Source organism: Pongo abelii, chromosome 9 (genome assembly GCF_028885655.2).
Source record: "Pongo abelii isolate AG06213 chromosome 9, NHGRI_mPonAbe1-v2.0_pri, whole genome shotgun sequence".
Lineage (NCBI taxonomy): Eukaryota > Metazoa > Chordata > Mammalia > Primates > Hominidae > Pongo > Pongo abelii.
The window spans coordinates 117,425,575-117,443,500 of NC_071994.2; the positions used below are offsets into that span (position 1 = coordinate 117,425,575).

At 50.5% G+C, this 17,926-nt stretch overlaps 1 protein-coding gene across 5 annotated transcripts in view; it reads left to right on the top strand.

The window, feature by feature from the left end:
- ZBTB16 (zinc finger and BTB domain containing 16) overlaps positions 1–14,065 on the top strand; it is a 196,431-nt gene extending 182,366 nt beyond the window's left edge. For all 5 annotated transcript variants that reach the window (XM_024255818.3, XM_024255816.3, XM_024255819.3 and 2 more), the window contains exons 5-7: positions 5,819–5,989; positions 10,911–11,078; positions 13,709–14,065. In XM_024255818.3, coding sequence (XP_024111586.1) covers positions 5,819–5,989; positions 10,911–11,078; positions 13,709–13,938 — 569 coding nt within the window. In that variant the 3' untranslated portion in view covers positions 13,939–14,065. The remainder of the gene's footprint in view (positions 1–5,818; positions 5,990–10,910; positions 11,079–13,708) is intronic.
- Positions 14,066–17,926: the final 3,861 nt, after the last annotated feature.

The following is a 17,926-nucleotide window of genomic DNA, read 5'->3' on the forward strand; positions in this document are numbered from 1 at the left end:
CTGCACCTCTGGGCCAGAATTGGGATCTTTGGACTGTTTCACTGTATAATATGGCAAAACTGATCCTTCTATGGTCTGGGTCTTTGCTTCTGAGCAACAGCTCAGACATGGAGTAAGAACGAAGGAGTCCTGTCCAGCCAACCAGACAGACACAGGGGGCCTCAGTGAGATCCGCTGTCTGTGGGACACTTGTCATTACGGATTTCCAAGGAGAGTCTTGTTGGATGCTCTTAGTGGTAGTTTCATTTGTGGACTGTGGTCTGAACTTTCCTCATCCCTAGCCCTCTGTCTGTACCATGACTCTCCTCATACCTCCTCCCCTACCCTTTGTGATTGTCTCACAACCCCTTATTTATTTTCTAATTCAACATGCAGTTATTAAGTGCCTACTCTATATCAGGCCGTGTGCTGTGTGTTGGGGAATATAAAGATAAATACAATAGTTCCTTCTTTGTAGGCTTATAATCTATTAGGCAGAGCTGAAAATCCAAAATAAATGCAATACAGGGCTTTACGTGATATAACAGTGAGAGCTCAGAGGAAGATGGTGTTGTTGGCACTGAATCCTAAGTGGTGTAACTCCTCAAAGATGCCTTCTCTAGGGTCAGATTCCCAGAAAGTAGCAGCCCACAGACAACAAAACAGCTCAGGCATGTGTATTGTGCAGGGCTGCCATGACTCATGATCCGGGTTGTTCAGTGCACAAGGGTACCCAGCTGAGGAGGGAAGAGCCCAAAACCCTGCCCTCTCTGTACTCACCATAAATATGCAGCCAGGTATGTGGGGCTGCCCAGAGGAGGAGACATGACTTTCTAATTCAGATGAAGGTGTTGTTTGGCTGGCATTGGCTCTGTGACCGCATTATAAAGATTTTTTGTGTGGATGGATATCTCATTCGATGTTCTCGATAACCACAATATGGCAGATAAGGAGCAAATGGATCTGGTGAAAAAAATGACTTGCTCAGGGCCACAAGGCGAGTATGTGGGAGAGCTGGGACCCCTGTGCTGCTTTTCCTTCCCCTGAGTCATGCGGACCATCTGACTTCTGAGGGTCTCGTTTATTTATCCAGTCAGAGCACCTCCCCTCTCCCCAGTGGTACCAGGCCTGACGTCTCTCCATAGCAGAGGATGGAACCCAGGCGTTGAAGGGAGCAGAGCGTTCCAGTGCTGCCAGGCACCCCCCGTCCCGCCGCACATCTCACTGCAGCTAATGAATTGCTAATACAATTTTCTAGATAATTTTATTTCCATAGTCCCACATTTTAATGTGTTTCCAAAAGCTAGCATTTATTTGCTTAATTTCCCAGTGTAATAGAATCTGCCCTGACTCATCATACATGCGAACAATCAGCTAGGCTGAAACGCCAGCAAATTGTTTAATAACTCACATCTAGTCTCTAGATTTTTAACTCGCATGCACCAATAGCTTTTCTTGTGTCTCATCCACATCTCCCCCGCCCTTTTCAATTTTTTAAAAATACTTTTCTATCATCATAGCTGTTAGTCTCTAAGCAGAAAAATGGGGAAAGTGGATGCTGAGTCTCAGAGGCTCCCCTTTCTTCCCCTGGGAGCCTTGGTTGGTGGATACGTGGCCAAGGAGCACCCCTGCACCTTGTGGAATGTCCCAGGAAGGGGAGAGAGACCACTGTAGGGACATCATAGCGTTTCCTTTCCAGGTGGTGACCGTATAACTTCCAGCCTGTTGGCCAGGTGTGGAACTGGCCATCTGGGATTTTGTGCATGCCGCTCCTCCCTTGCTATCCCACCTTTCTAGGATTTTCTCTCTCCCTTTGCCCTGGCAGCCTCTGCCCTGGTCTGGTCCCTACCCTCCTCCAGTGGTCCATCAGCCCTCTCGCTGCTTCTAACCACTTGCTGCTGCTGTTGGTCCCCATGTGTGCCCAGAGTCACTGGCTTCAAACCCAGGTCGGACTGTGCTAGCACCACTCGTCTTAGTCAATTCAGGCTGCTATAACAAACTGCCACGGACTGGGTGGCTTATACACAGCAGACATGCATTTCTCACAGCTCTAGAGGCTAGGAAGTCTGTGATCAGGGTGCCAGCATGTTCGGGTTCCGGTGAGGGTCCTCCTCCTGGTTGCAGACTGCTGATTTCTCTCTGTCCTCACATGGTGGAAGGGGCTAGCTAGCTCTCTGGGCCCTCTTTTACAAGGACACTCATTCCATTTTAATTACCTAATTATCTCCCCCAGGCCCCACTTCCTAATACCATCACCTTAGGGGTTAGGATTTTAAAAAAGGAATCAGAGGGGGACCCAGACATTAGGATCATAGCAACCCTCGGTCCTTTCATCGCACTGCATTGCCTGTAGAATAAAGTCCAACCTGTCCTGCCTGGCATGTGCAGCCCTCTGATCTGACTCCCATCACCCTCCCAGCTTGTCTCCATCCCCAGGGCCTGACCTTGGCCCCATCTGCTCTGACATTTGCCAGTGGTGTCTCTCTCCTTAGCGTGGCACATGTGTCCCAACTTCTTGTCCTTTGCTTCTCAGATACTCAACTTTTAAAAGCCTAACTCAAAATCTCAGAAGCTCTTGGAGTCGCCTTGCCTTACCCTCTGGGTGGTTGTTAACTCGGCATCTCCCACTAGTCTGGGACCCAGTTTCTCTGCTCAGCCTCAGCCTGCCCCTGGTCACCTAGCACAGTGCCTGCACTTGGTAGTGGCTCAGTGAGTTGGCTGAATGGACATGAAGTGGGTTCAGGCCACCCTGAGAAGTGGGACAGCATAGTGGGGCAGCATCGAGGGGCCTTGGGAAGACCAAGGGGGAAGAGTGCCGTGGTCTGCCTTGCTGGGTGGTATTGACCCTCAGAGCACCTGTGGGTCTGGCTGTATAGGCTGAGATGTCCCACTGGGAATGCCATTGACGTTCCCTCTGCCCAGGTTCCTTCCATGCGGGGGAATCTCAGAGGATGCATAAGGAGAAGCCTTGGCTCTTAAAGGGCATGGCTGGCCCCCAAAGCCTACTCAATCCTACTGATTTAAGGTAGCTGTTTGAACACCTGGCTTAATTTGGGCTCTCTGCGGGGTGGGGGTTAAGGGCAGAGAGGGGGTAGATGCTGGGGACCCTCAAGTTGAAGGAGTGGGGGCCACTGGGCACAGAACGCATTGCAGATGCACTGTGCTCCTATGTATGTAGGCCAAGCAGGGAGGGACGTTGAAGACTCACTGTCAACCCTTGGCATTGCTTCTGTCCGGAAAGATACATCTCTCATTATGAACCCCTCCAGCAAGTGGAGCTGAATACCTTACTCAACATTTCTGAGAGACGTTGGTGGCTCCCAGTGGGATTGGAAGGCCTCAGATAGCTATGCCTTGTGACCCAGCCCTAGCATCCGCCCACTCCTGGCCAGGGGTTCTCTAGCCGTTGCTGGAGCTGTACTAGAGGCAGGAGTCCTCTGTACTGTCCTTACTGGGTCTCTTCCAGGGTAAGCCCAGACAGGCAGGCAGTCAGCTCCAGAGGCAGCATTGAGCCCAGCCCCGTGGTTTCTGAAAGACAAACCGAGATATTTTCAGATCCCAACTCCGCCTCTTTCTGTGTGATCTTAGGCAAGTTATTTAATCTCTGTTTTACACTAGTAAAAAGGGTGATAAGAATGCCTGCCTTGTAGGATTGCAGGTTTTAAATGAACTGACAACATAGATAAAGCACCTAGCATAACGCCTAGTTTTGCTCCCCTTCCTTCCTGCTTTTTGTTGGCGAGGAGCAAAATCCAGTGCTGGCTGCTATTCTCCTTCCCTGCTCAGCCTTCCTGACTGCTGGTGAGATGGGGCGTGGCTCCAGGTGCTTAGACTTCAGTGTCTGCAAAGGGAAGGGATATCAGTGTGGGTGTGAGGGGCACAGAAGTGTGGGGGACAGTGAGAGGTGGGCCTTGCCTGCCTACTAGTCCATCCTAACCCAGCCATGAGTGGGAAGGAGGTGGTGAGGAGCAGACCTCTCACTTGCTATCTCCATCGATGGCCAGGAAGGCAGGGAGGTTCTTCGTGCCATCCCTTCTCTTCCCCCTACCTTCTACCAGACACTTCCCGATTCCACGCTGAGCAGCCCGTGGCTTCCAGCAGCCAAAGCTTTGCCCCTCCCCCCACCCACTCTGGACTGGACTGACAGATGCTAGGCCTACTTACGTTTCCTGCTTGTGCCTCCCCACACAGGGGACAGCGGTGTGGGGCCAAATGCAGGTGATATTGCCCAGGCACCAGCACAGAGACATACAGGGATGGGCCTAGCCGGGGAGCTCCTGTGCTTAGGAAAACAGAGCCCAAAAGGGTGGGCACTGAGCTGCCAGTTAGGACTCAGACACAAGGTCAGATACTTCCTCCTGTGGTGCTGCAGCTGGAAATTTCCAGCTCTGTGGAGCCATGGCTCCAGAGCAGTGTCAGAAAGGGATTGGTAACAACCAGAAAATGGCAGCCTGTATGTGTGGGGTACTTTGGGGGTGAACAGCCAGTTAGAATTAAATGAAAATCTCACATCACTCGCTAGCTTTCAATCCTTTGACAGTTGCCCATCGGATTTAGGATGGAACCTAAAGCTCTTTACATGGTTTGCAAGACCCTGCATGGCCTGGCCCTTGGCTTTCCCTTTAGCCTCCTCTTCTTCTTCCCCAGCTGCACTGCACCGTTCCTCTGTCTGATCCTCCCACCGGCCATGTTTCCTCTTGGCCCAGCGTGTTCACAGACACTATTCCATCTTTCGGATTCCGCTGTTCACCTGGTGTTCTGGGTAACGTCGGTCATGAGAGCAGGGACTTTGCATGGTCTTCCGTGGTTATATCCCCAGTGCCAAAAAGACAGCCTTACTTGTAGAAGCACCAAATAATACTTGTTGAGTGAAGGGACCTAAGATTCATGCTTTAGTTAGTGGAGAAGTAGTTAAAAAAAAAAATACAGGATCTGTAGCTAGTCTTGGGAAAGCATTACAATCTAGGGTGCGTGGGTGTGAATCCCAGCCCTGCCACTTATGAACACTATGGCAGGAGTCCCCAACCCCCGGGCCATGGTCTGTGAGGAGCTGGGCTGCACAGCAGGAGGCGAGTGAGTGAAGCTGAGCTCCGCCTCCTGTCATATTAGTGGTGACATTAGATTCTCACAGGAGCATGAACGCTATTGGGAACTGCATTCAAGGGATCCAGGTTTCTCACTCCTTATGAGAGTCTAATGATAAATGTAATGTGCTTGAATCATCCCAAAACCATCCCCCCACCATACATCGAAAAATTGCCTTCCACGAAACCAGTCCCTTGTGCCAAAAATGTTGGGGACTGCTGCTCTGTGGGATTTTGGCCAAAGTACTGAATCTCTGTGTGCCTCAGTCTCCTTGTCTAAGGGGTGAGGATAACAGAGGCTAGCTTTTTGAGTTTTGGATTTATATTAGTTACGTTAGAACAACGGCTGGCCCATAGTATCTTTGTTATTGTTTTTCTCGCGGGGTCTACCTTGCCTCCCCCACTTTTTGCCCCGGACTCTGTGAAGTCCATCTGGTATATGCTGTCTTAGTACCTTGCCGCCTTTTACATACCACCCGACACAGTTGCACATTACCCTTGCTGTTGCAATGTATTTGATCAACGTCTATCCTTTAGCTTTAGCTTCCAGAGCTCAGGAACCACGTCGATTTTGCCCATCACTGGGGCCACATACTGGGTGCTCAGTGTTGCATAGCCTGGGCCAACTCTGGATTTGCCGCTGAGCATGGGGATTTGGAGGTGTGAGTCCCGACACTGGCTCTCACTCCAGATGGGTAAAGAATGCACTTTGTGTTCCCACCTTTCTGAGGCACCCCCTCTCCTGTCTCCCACAGGCACTGACATGGCCGTCTTCTGTCTGCTGTGCGGGAAGCGCTTCCAGGCGCAGAGCGCACTGCAGCAGCACATGGAGGTCCACGCGGGCGTGCGCAGCTACATCTGCAGTGAGTGCAACCGCACCTTCCCCAGCCACACGGCCCTCAAACGCCACCTGCGCTCACATACAGGTAGGTCAGTCCAGCTGATGGGTGGATCTGGGTCTCTGGGAGCCAGTGTCTATATTTACCTCCAAGGACGTAAAGTGGAGGTGGTGGGCTGAGTCAGCCCTCAGTCCTTCTGCTCAAGGCTTGGACATGTAGAGGCTGCCCGTCGTGCAGGTAAATGTGGACAGTTCTCCCAGTCCCCTCCTGTGGACCATCGGTTCAAAGTCTTTCCGTGTTCAACACAGGATGCTCATTAAAAAGGCAGGCTCTTGGGTCCCACTCTCAGAAACTTTTATTCCATGGGGCCAGGGTGGGGTCCCAGATTCAGCATTATTAATACGTATTCCCTAAGGGATTCTCATGTATGTAGACCCAAAATGAATTTTGAGAAAAACTGACCTGCTGGGTCTCTTAACATTGTCTGCCCTGCCTCCCACCACTCTTGATGCCCCCGCCGCTCCATCCATACACATTTCTGAAGTCAGCTTCGGGCTTCTGAGGGCAAGTTGAAGAAGTGATCCTACTTTCCCCACAGTAACGAAGGCCTGTACTTGGACCTTAACCCTGTTTAAGGAAGACAAGGAGGGCATTTAAATGATGAGCAATGAAATATGGCTGCTCAGCCAGTTCCAGGTGATGGGACAAGGGAGGGGTTATGAGGTAAGGAGGCTGGGCCAGGTGCTGAGGGGCTGGCCATTCCCTGCCATCAGCCTCTAGGGCTTCAGGGATGGGGACACTTGGTCTCTGATGGCCAAGAGGCATTTGCTTTCCTGCAGCAGCCCCCAGTCTTCCCTAACAGGGGAGTGGATGGCTTAAGTTCCTTATTTTCTCTATGACAAAACTGGGGCTCTGCTGAAACTACCTGGTTAAAGGAATGCCCATTTCTGAGTCTGCCTTTGTGTGCTGTGTTTGTAGGGAGGGTTGGGGTCAGGTCTCTATCTGGGTATGTAACAGAGCATATACTAGTAAAAACCTCTGCATGCCATGTAAAGGAACAGTAGGCCCTCTCCTCATTTTGAGAGTCTTGTCACAGCTCAGAGATTGAGTATGCAGACCAGGTCTTGCATGGGTGGCAGGCTCTGCCGAATAAGGGAAGAGCTTTACTTCTCATGGACTGAGCTGGCCTAGCCAGCCAGCAGCAGGTATCCTCATTAAGGAGCCTTCCTGGCTCTCACTTCTGGTTGCCATTTTGTTCAGGGGAGCACATTGCCTTAGCATCACCAGATTTGCACAGAACAACTTAAAATTTCTGGGACAGGACGGAGGTAGGGCCCAGAGGGGGGGCTCAATAAGAAGGGCCCAGGAGGGTGGATGTTGGCAAGGACTTTCTCTACAGCAACTGCGTAAGCGTCTCCCCTGCAGCTATACACACCTTCCTATGAACGCCTCCCTCAACAGGTCCCCAGGTTCATTCGGTCTTATGAAAGATGGCTAGATACCTTTCAGCCACTTCTGAGCATGCCGCTGGGTCCAATCAGTTGGCTTCATGTGACTTGAATGATCTCAGTCCTGCTAAATCCACCCAGGATATGCCCTGCTTTGACCATGCCACCTTCTCAGAGCTCAGATATGAAAATGTCACATGCTCTTGTGTCAGTCATAGCTCAGATCCACAGGGAAGGGCTGTTTCCAGAGTTAGGGAGAAGCCCTTGCTTATTCTAGGAAACACGGAGCATGTGTGCTGCCTATGCACACGCAGAGAAACACCCATCAATTTTCACACCAGCGAGGCACTGTGCACACAAACCATATACAGGCTGTGCACACCCCACACACAATGCCTTATTAATATTCCGTTGTTCTTGGCGCATTTGCTGCTGGGGCCGGGTGTTTAGCATCAGCAGCTGTGTTTGGTAGGTTAGTCCAGCCGTGCTCTTGGCATTGATGGATCCCTGATTCACACGGCTCATCATATAATAAACCTCAGCTGTGCTGAAGGGAGGGGCCGGGAGGGAGGGGCCTGAGGAGCCAGCAGGATGGGGCTGGGGTGGGGAGGACGACAGACACTGGGCTTGGCCAGTGCCAAAGAAAGCACCAAGTAAGGACAGATTGGCGGCGGTGGCGAGGGGGATGGAGAGGGGGTCACAGGTGCACTGGGCAGGCTGGAGGGGGCTCTAATTAGTCTCGTTTGTCCTGCACTTAATGTCAAGCTCATTAAAGAGGCTACAGAGTTAATCAACATACCACAAATTGGATTTTGAGTTCTGCAGCCAGTTTTGTGTACATTATGGCCACACTGACACAATCAGCTCTCAGGGTGAGGATTTCACGCCAGGTGCGCACCGTGCTTCCAAATCGGGATGGGGATACGTGTGTGTTAGTGACTTTCTTTTTTTGTTGTTGTTGTTGTTTGTTTTTCCTTTTAAGTTCTTTTTATTCTTTTCCCTGGGCAGACTCAAGAATTTCCTATTTAAACTCATTTAACATGTGCTCCACTTCATAATTAAATTCATAAAAATCGGATCAAACGAACTCCTCTGTCTTAACCCTTTGTTTTTTAAATTGTTAGGGACCCCTCTGGAGGGGAAAGGCACAGGCAGCCGCCCCCCGCCCCCCAACCGCCGTCTTCCCCCCCGCCTGGCTGGGTGGCTGCCGATGTACGTTTTAATTACCGGCTCCGGCTGAAGTCTCACGTGGCCTTGGCTTTATTTATTTATTTATACCTTAATGAGGATACTGAATCTTTGATTAAAGTCGTAATCGTTGCCGATTCAGTAAGGAGGGGGAGTTGGATGTCAGACCAGATGGGGCTGTGAGTGCAGATGCACAGAGAGAGTGGGTTCGGGTGCACACACACAGACTGGCCCTTACTGTGTTAGACACACAACTAATTAGTACCAGGGTCTGCACAGCCCTCCACTCCCTTGAGTTTGATGGGGCTGGGGGCCAGGCGGTTCCCATGGCTCTGACAGTGAGGATAGGCAGGTAGCAATTTCCCCAGCTGAGAACCCTGGGCCTTGGCCCATCCCCGGATCTGCAGGTGAGGGCCTCGCTGGCTGAGCCTCTGAGCCAGCGCAACACCCCATAGATTGGGGTGAACTGGTATCAAGGCGCGATGCCACTCTTTGAGCTTCTCCCATCTGATTCCTTGATGGAAGTGCCCCTCGCATGGCATGGGTGCTTCTTGCAAATCTTCCACCCATGAGAAAGTCACTGATCAGAGCCCAGCATCCGCTCCCACAGAGCCCTAAAAACCCCTCAGAGCCATCGGAACAGATGAGAATTTATGTGGGTACAGGGGCCTAACTTTGGGAGGGGGCAGCTTTGGTTAGTGGCCCGAGGAGGGGAGAGAGAGGAGAGAGTAAAATATCATTTTAAAAAGGAAGTGAAGGCACAGGCATGCGAGTCTATAACGAGAAGGACAATTTATGCCCAGGCACGAGTGCAGTTTGACATGGGGATAATGAAAAAACGTAGGTCATTGTGGATGACTTAAACCTTCAGCAGCTGAAGAAAATGTATGAAATGCAGAGGACATTACACGGTTGGCAGCCCCGCACATCTGCAAAGGGACAAGTGAAATACAGTGGGCCATTCTTTACCATAAACTGTGGTTGTTGGAGATGCAGCCCAGAGAAATTGTAATTACAGTGACAAGACGAATCAGCGATATTTAAATATTCATGAACAAAGTCTGGGGTGATCAATCTATCTTTATTGTCTGTGCCTTCACTCCTGTAATAAATAAGTAGCTGGAGTCCTCACCTTTCATCCCCCAAGCCCCCCACTTTGGGTATGAAAGGCAAGATGGTTATTCTGCACACCCCAACCTCTCATGCTCTGGAGATTTAAGAGTGGGATCCTCAAAAAAGAAAAGGCAGTTCTCTCCAAGTTTCATAGACCCACGATTTCCTGAGTCTGTTCTGGATCCTCCCTGTGCGACGCACTGAGGCTACGAGAATGGGTGAGGCTTGCTTCTTATCCTGGTGGTGCTTCCATGCTGGAGGTATGATGGGCAAGCCAGTAGATACAGCACAGTGTGTCAGCAAGCTGACAAATATATGGTACCCTGACTCTAGAGCCAGACCTGAATCCCAACTCAGCTCCTTACTTGCTATTTCACCTTGGGGATGTACAAACCTGAATCCCAACTCAGCTCCTTACTTGCTATTTCACCTTGGGGATGATGTGGAAGCATCTCATTTTTTCTCAACTATAAAATGAGAACAATATCTTTCTTTAAGGTTGTTGCCATGATCATCTGATGCGATCACATCACACATCTGAGTGCTCAGGAAATGTAGCCCATTTTAATGTGAAAGTTCCATAAAAATGATACCACACTAATAAAAGAACAAAATTCTGGGCATTTCTTCTCTTTGGGGACACAGCAGAAAGTGTGATTCATTCTGCCTTGGGAACTAAAGGGAAGTGTCCACACGGGGGTATCATATGAGCTGGGCTTTGAAGGATGATTAGGAGTTCACCAGGGAGAAAAGAAGAAATCGAGCAGAGGAAACAGCTATGTAAGACTGTGGAGGAAGGAAACTGGGGACTGTAGAAGATGTTTGGGGGACAATATGAAGTTCCCCAAATTGGAGAGATTTCTTTGAAGGTTGGGGAGTCAGGGCTGGAGTGACTTTCACCCTTAACCTAAAGGAAGGAGAGACGAGGTCATCTGAGAAGCAAGATGGTGAGGTCTATGTATCCACAAGGGGGCTTGCTTTCTGGGGACTGCTGTCCATCCCTGAAGCAAATGGGCTCTCTTTTCCCAGGGGTGGCCCTTGCCCCACAGATGATCATGGGGCCACAGTAAAGTATGGTCATGTGTGAAGACAGGTATTGCTTGTTTATTCAATGGAGGCGTGGCCGTGGATCCTTAAGGTGTCTTTGGAGGTGGTGAATACAGGCCGTCTCATCCCTCTCATGCACTGAATGTTCCTACTGTCCCCTGAAGAGGGGGCAAGGATAGGCAAAGGCCTGATCCAGCCCCTTGTCTCCACAGGTGACCACCCCTACGAGTGTGAGTTCTGTGGCAGCTGCTTCCGGGATGAGAGCACACTCAAGAGCCACAAACGCATCCACACGGGTGAGAAACCCTACGAGTGCAATGGCTGTGGCAAGAAGTTCAGCCTCAAGCATCAGCTGGAGACGCACTATAGGGTGCACACAGGTACCGAAGGCCAGGGAGGGGCCTGAGCTGGCTCCGGGACCTGGGCGGAGGTGGGAAGCAGATGGTCTGCTGGAGAAGCCTAAGTGAGGATGATCCCAGGCTGAATCAAAGAGTAGAAGAGGTTCTATTAAGGGCTGGTATGGTGGCCTGAGGGCCACCACACCCCAGTCAAGGCGGCCTGAGGGCCACCAGTCAAGGCCAAGGCAGACATTACTAATCAATCCCAGCACACTTTCCAGTGAGGCAGCTATACCAATAGTTGAGAGGTGACATGCAAAATGATGTCTGTATATGAGTCCTGAATTAGGGGTAAGTTGGTCCAATTAGCTGAAAGTGAAGGTTAGGGTAATTTCATGTTACTCAAGGGTTAGAGTAAGAATTACGATGCATTGAATTAGGTTGTTATGAAGGTTGGGAAATTGTAAAGTTAGATTGTGTTTGGCTCTGAGATTAGAAGAGCAGATATATTTAATAATCCCTGTATGCATATGATGTTTTACCATTTCAGAGTGCCTTCACATTTTTTTTTTAGACGGAGTTTCACTCTTATTGGCCAGGCTGGAGTGCAATGGCACGATCTCAGCTCACTGCAATCTCTGCCTCCCAGGTTCAAGCGATTCTCCTGCCTCAGCCTCCCAGTTACCTGGGATTACAGGCGTGTGCCACCACACCCAGCTAATTTTGTATTTTTTTTAGTAGAGACAGGGTTTTGCCATGTTGGTCAGGCTGGTCTCGAACTCCTGACCTCAAGTGATTCACCCGCCTCGGCCTCCAAAGTGCTGGGATTACAGGCGTGAGCCACCATGCCCGGCCACATTATTTTTTGTATTGGAAAAAGAAATGTGGGCCACTGTTTTCCCTGAGGTCAAAAGACAAAACAAGTGAAGGGTCTTCCACAGTTTCCCAAGTTGGGGTCAGTGGAGTCCTGGAGCTTGCTTGTGAAAGCTAATTTTTCACATTTCTTCACAACTTCAAGTTCAGTGACATCACCTTAGTTGCTTAAAATTGGCCACCGTAGGAGTATTCACATCATAGCAATCAGCAGATGCTACAAACCAGGGCTTTTTGGAAAGCCAGTCATTAAACATTTACCACCAGCACACTGCTGGTTGTGGGGAAGGTTGATTTACAGAAGGGTAAGAGGTGGTGGAACCTGGAAAACAAAGACGCCCCCTCTGATCAGGGGAGACAGCTGTCCTGTCCGGAGGAAGGGGGAGAGGTGGCTTCAGGCAGGTCCTGCTGGCTTAGAGGAGAGCACGTTGCATTTGGAGGGGAAGGTGGACAGAAGGAGCAGTAAGCAGAGCTACGTGTTGTCAGAGCTCAGTTTTCGTGCCCCAGTTTGAGCCCACAAGGAGAGGGTTGGGTGTCCGTTGATGACAACTATGGTGGCCCAGAGGATTTCCCAGAGCCCTGGGGTTTCCTTAGCCCCTTGTCGGGGATGTGACCTGGCAGGTGGATCATTAACTGTATTGGCAGTGACTATTGTAAATAGCTGGTCGATAGTTAGATCACTTTGGCTGTTCATTACTTCATTATTTGCTGGGGCCTGTGCGCGGGGGAGTATTGATAGCGAGATGGCTGGCCAGTTAATTACTGTATTGAAACAAGGTTCCCTTACATCCTCTGCTCAGCTCTAGGGGACTCTATGGAAGAAAAATTGGGGCATAGAAGGCTAGGGTGTGGCTGTGTTCTCCCAGGTTCTTTATCCCTCCCATCCCACCCCACCCCCAATTCCAGCCTCAGGAGGGAGGCAGGGTCCAGGGCAAGGTCTTAGCGGTTTTAGCAGGATAGGCCGGGTGCGGTGGCTCATGCTTATAATCCCAGGACTTTGGGAGGCCGAGGCAGGCAGATCACTTGAAGTCAGGAGTTCAAGTCCAGCCCGGCCAACATGGTGAAACCCTGTCTCTACTAAAAATACAAAAATTAGCCGGGCGTGGTGGCAGCACCTGTAATCCCAGCTACTTGGGAGGCTGAGGCTGGACAATCACTTGAACCCGGGAGGTAGAGGTTGCAGTGAGCTGAGATTGCACCACTGCATTCCAGCCTGGGTAACAGAGTGAGACTCCATCTCAAAACAAAAAAACAAAAAAACAAAAAAAAGGGCTTTAGCAGGATAGATGTCCCCAGGTACAGCATATTTGAAGGACTGGGTTCCCTCAATTTCCCCCCACCCCTGCTCCCCACTGTAGCCCTGAAAGGTCTTGATCCACCTGCTCTCTGGATGGAACTGTGGCTTGAAGAGCCATTCCTGAGGACTTTGGGGCCTTTCTCTTTCTAGACACCCATTTTCTTAATTAGAAAGGGAAAAGACTGTGGCCTTGGGAGAGTTAAGAATAGTAAGACAAGGAGCTGGGCAATCCAGTAGTCAACTAGCTACATGTAGCTAGTTAAATTAGTGACAATGAAATAAAATTAGAAAACTGTAGAGCTCTAGTCACACCAGCCTCATTCATAGCCATGTGTGACTGGTGGCTGCCGTCTTGGGTGGTGCCTTCATTGTCCCAGAAAGTTCTGTTGGAGCAAGCCCAGCTGGAGGAACCCAGCTTCCCTGGCACGCCTGAGGGTGACATGGTGCCCTCACCGCCCTCTGTCTGTTCTCACTTTCTCCTGCCCTGTCCCTCCGCCCTCAGGTGAGAAGCCCTTTGAGTGTAAGCTCTGCCACCAGCGCTCCCGGGACTACTCGGCCATGATCAAGCACCTGAGAACGCACAACGGCGCCTCGCCCTACCAGTGCACCATCTGCACAGAGTACTGCCCCAGCCTCTCCTCCATGCAGAAGCACATGAAGGGCCACAAGCCCGAGGAGATCCCGCCCGACTGGAGGATAGAGAAGACGTACCTCTACCTGTGCTACGTGTGAAGGGAGGCCCACGGCGGTGGAGCTGAGCGGGGAGCCAGGAAAGAAGAGTTGGAGCGAGATGAAGGGAGGACTATGACAAATAAAAAAGGAAAAGAAAAAAAAAAAAAAAAAGAGAAGGAAAAGGAAACCTGGTAGCTTTTTGGCCTTGGATTCTCTCTGGGCTCCAGATGACCTGGATGCCAAGCCACTGCCCCTCCTCTGGGGGCCTCCACCCTCCTCTCCCGGCTGGAGGTTTGCCTGATTTTCTGGGATGGGGTGGGGTATTTTGTTCACTCAAATGGTGGCACATTTTTCTCCTCCCTTCACCCATATCTTCCTTTATGTGTCCAGAAATGGAGGCTAGAAAGCAGGTGAGAGGTCCTCTGGTCAGAGCCACACGGTCTGTGCCGGCCTTCCTCCACCAAGACCCCCAGAAGATGAAGGGAGGGAGGAGGCGAGCCAGAAGGGCACTCCCCTGCTGATGGGGCTGGGCTGGGTCACTAGCTGCTCAAAATGGCAGCTCTAGTTTGCTGGCGGCTGACTGGGGAGGGGAAGGGCTCTGTTTCTCTTCCCACCACTCAGCCCACCTGCTGCTTTCCTCTGCTTTGCCACATCTGGGTGTCCCCTGGTGGTCTCTGAGAGCCTCGGGACCCCTGCCCCTCCCCCAGCTCTTTGTTCCCAGCCTCCCCTTGACTCCTGTCCTCCAAGTCCCAGGGGAGTCCCAGCCCCTCAGGGACCTGGCGGTGTCTCCATCCTTCTCCTGTTCCCTAGTGGGATAGCTGCCTCTGACTTCAGGGCCCCTCCTACACTCAGCCTTCTGAGAACACAAAACAAATCCAATACCCCACCCTAGTCCAGCCCCATCGTGAGCAAGATTCCTGCTGTGCTGCTTCCAAAATGGAAAAGCATCACAACTAAATACCTAATATCCTACCAAACAAACCACAGTCCCTACGTAGCCCTACTTCAGTCCCAGGAGAAGGAATCCATGAACGGGCTGAGGTTCCAAGGGTAGGTTGTGGATGTTTTTCTCTAGAGGGGCGCCACACCTGGAAAAGAGGACACCCAGCCCGTGGGGTGAGGGAAGCTGGGCAAGGGAGAAAGTTGTTGAGTCACACTGGGGACCCCAGATGTAGTGAGCTCAGCAAGAAAAGCCAGGTCCAGATAGAGTCGCACAGAATTCCTGACTCACAGCGCTCCTCGCTCCTCGGTCCACAGTGGAGAGGAGGAGGAGGAGCAGAAGGAGGAGGAGGAGCTGCAGGAGGAGGAGGAGCTGCAGGAGGAAGAGGAGTTGAAAGCGCTTTGGCCTTGTGTTATGTTTTGCTTCTTTTCTGTGTCCCCTGTTAGCACATTGTACTTGAATTACCTCAGTTTTTTGTGACCTCATGAGCTTTTTTAACCTCTGTATCTCTTTTTTGGTTGGGGCTTGGAGGAACGGGGAGGGTGTTCTTTTTCTGTTTCTTGTGTAAATTAATAGTTGTTTTTATAGACTTCAGCTGGCCAAGACCCTCCCCGTGCCCCTGGAGACCAGCCTCCCAGCTGGCAGGAACTGTGCAGGAGGAGTTGATACTCAGGATCTGAATGTGAGGGCCGGGGAGGGCAAAAAGCTTGGGTGGGGAGGGGATGTTGCATTGGGGTCTCATGGTCCCCAAAGGGCACTAGGGAGTCACTGCTGGCTCTGCCGGTGCATGAAGTCACCTGTGGCCACCATCCGTTCTGCCTAAAACACTCTGGAGAGAATCCCACCTTTTTTACAATTTGCTGGGCCATTGAGGTTTGAGGGCCTGTGTTTGGATCCTTGCAACTGTGTGGTCTCACCTCTGTGCGTGCATTCTCATTGCCAGAATTGGTGTATTTTCACGGCTGGTCTTTGGGGAGGGGGGCGGGATCCAGCCTTTGTTTTGTTGTGTTGGGGTGGGGGTGTTGTTTTTCTAAAAGCTACCTCTTATGTTTGTCCAGTTGTTCTTTTGTTCCTTTCCGCCTCCCATTCTGCTGCTCTTCCTCCCTCTTTTCCCCAACCTCCCCCGACCCTCCTGAATTTTGGAAAGCACATTTGCAATATTCGTGTTTGCTTTGGGACGGACCCTCCGTTTCATCTCATGCTTTATGTGTAAGAGTTTTTTATTATTTTTTTTTCTTTCCTTTCTCTCTCTGAGAAAGTTGTGGCTGCGTTTTGATCTTAGGTTTTACAAAGTCGTTTAGGGAAGCGGTTTTGGGGAGAAGGATCACGAGGAATGTAGGGAAGCCGGAGGGATGGGTGCTGCTGCGACGACCCCCCTGTCCCTCGGCCCCAGCCCTCCTGCCCTCCCCTTCAATCTCATCCACCAAATCTGAAGGCCTTAAAATTGTGTGTTGGGAGGATGTGAATTGGGAGGACGGTGTCACTAGACTGTTGATTAGGGATGATAAAGTAGGGAGGATGCTATTTTGCAACTATAATAACGACTTAGTGTTTTGGAAAGGAAAAGAAGTTAAACTTGAAATACGTGACTAGAACAGTTGTCATGTTTATAATGTGAAAAGGGTGAAATCATTTGGGGGAGGGGCCGTCTGTAAGAAATCATTATGCACTATGGCTGCCTCCTCTGGTCTGGGAAGAAGCGGGGACTGGCTGGCCCTCAGGGGATCTGTAAATCCCAGAAAACAGTATTTTTAACAGCAAGATGTCATTCAACATTGGTGGGGAAGGAAGAGAAAAAATCAAACTATTCCATAGAACTAGCTGGCCCCCTCACTCCCTTGCCCTTCCCACTCAGCCTGGGCCCCTCCCCGCTCCATTCATAAAAGCTGAGAGGGTTGAGCTAATCTTTACAAATTGTAATATTTTTGTAGTATCTGTTAGTTCCTTCGTCAGTTCTGCAGAACCTTGCCCTTTCCTTTTGTAATGTGAATAGGAAGACAAAAGACAAAAAAAAGTCCACCACCACCAAAATATCCCTTTGTACATGTGTGTGCGTGTGCGCGTGTGCTTTGTGTGTATGGTTGTGTGTTAAATCATGCAGTATTGTCGTAATCTGGTGTTGCAGCATTGGATGGTACTAAATCAGCACCTGGATGCCCCACCCAACCCCATGGGCCCTGCAGACCCCATAGGGAGGTAGGGGGATAGCTCAGGGGAGTGTGGTTTCTGAGGGCAACTGTCTGGGGACACCTCTGAACTTACTGTACCCTCCTCTCCCCATGAAGACACCTGAAGAGAGTCTTAACACGCCTCTTCTCCAACTTCCTACCCACAACAACAGAACAGTTCTAATGTTGCACGGCCTAGTGGCCAGGGGGCAAGCTAAGAAGCTGTCTGGAGGCTTTATATGTGTCTGGAGTTAAGGGGAGAGGAGGAGGGTAGAGGGGGGTCTCTCCCCAGGTGGGATCTGAATATCTGTCCTCCCGTCTTCTTCATGCCATCTGACTCCTTCGGCCCCCTGGCTGCCTTTAGCTGTGGTACTGCTGACAACCCTGCTTGCTACTGTTATCCAGCACAGTGAAAAACTTCTCCAGCCTGGCAAGGCCACGTTGGTTAATAGTCGCGTTCCCATATCCAGCTCCTACAAGTATGTCCCTTAATGCATTTGGTGACATTTACACCTCACTCATGTGCTCTTTCCCTATTCACTCCTTCACTCATTCAAAGCATTAAAATCCTATGTATATATAGGATAGACAAATATATAGATATATAGATATATATATAGCAAGAGATTGATATAAAATAGTAAATATCATTGCTGCTTTGGGCTGCTTTGGAGGAGGAGGCCATGAATATGGGGAAGGCAGATCTGGGGTGCAGGGGTGGGTAGGGAGGCTGGGGGACCCAGTGATTCAGTACAATCCAAGGGATGCAACGCGGGCTTGTTTAATCTTTGTGCCTGAACAGTTTTTCCATGTTGAGAAAAAAAAGAAAAAAAAACTGCTGCAATTTTTCACAAGTGTATGGTACCTTTCTGGATGCTATTGGTACAACTGCTGTGGATGGAAGAGGGCCATCGAGCTTACCTCCCTATAGGGGAGAGAG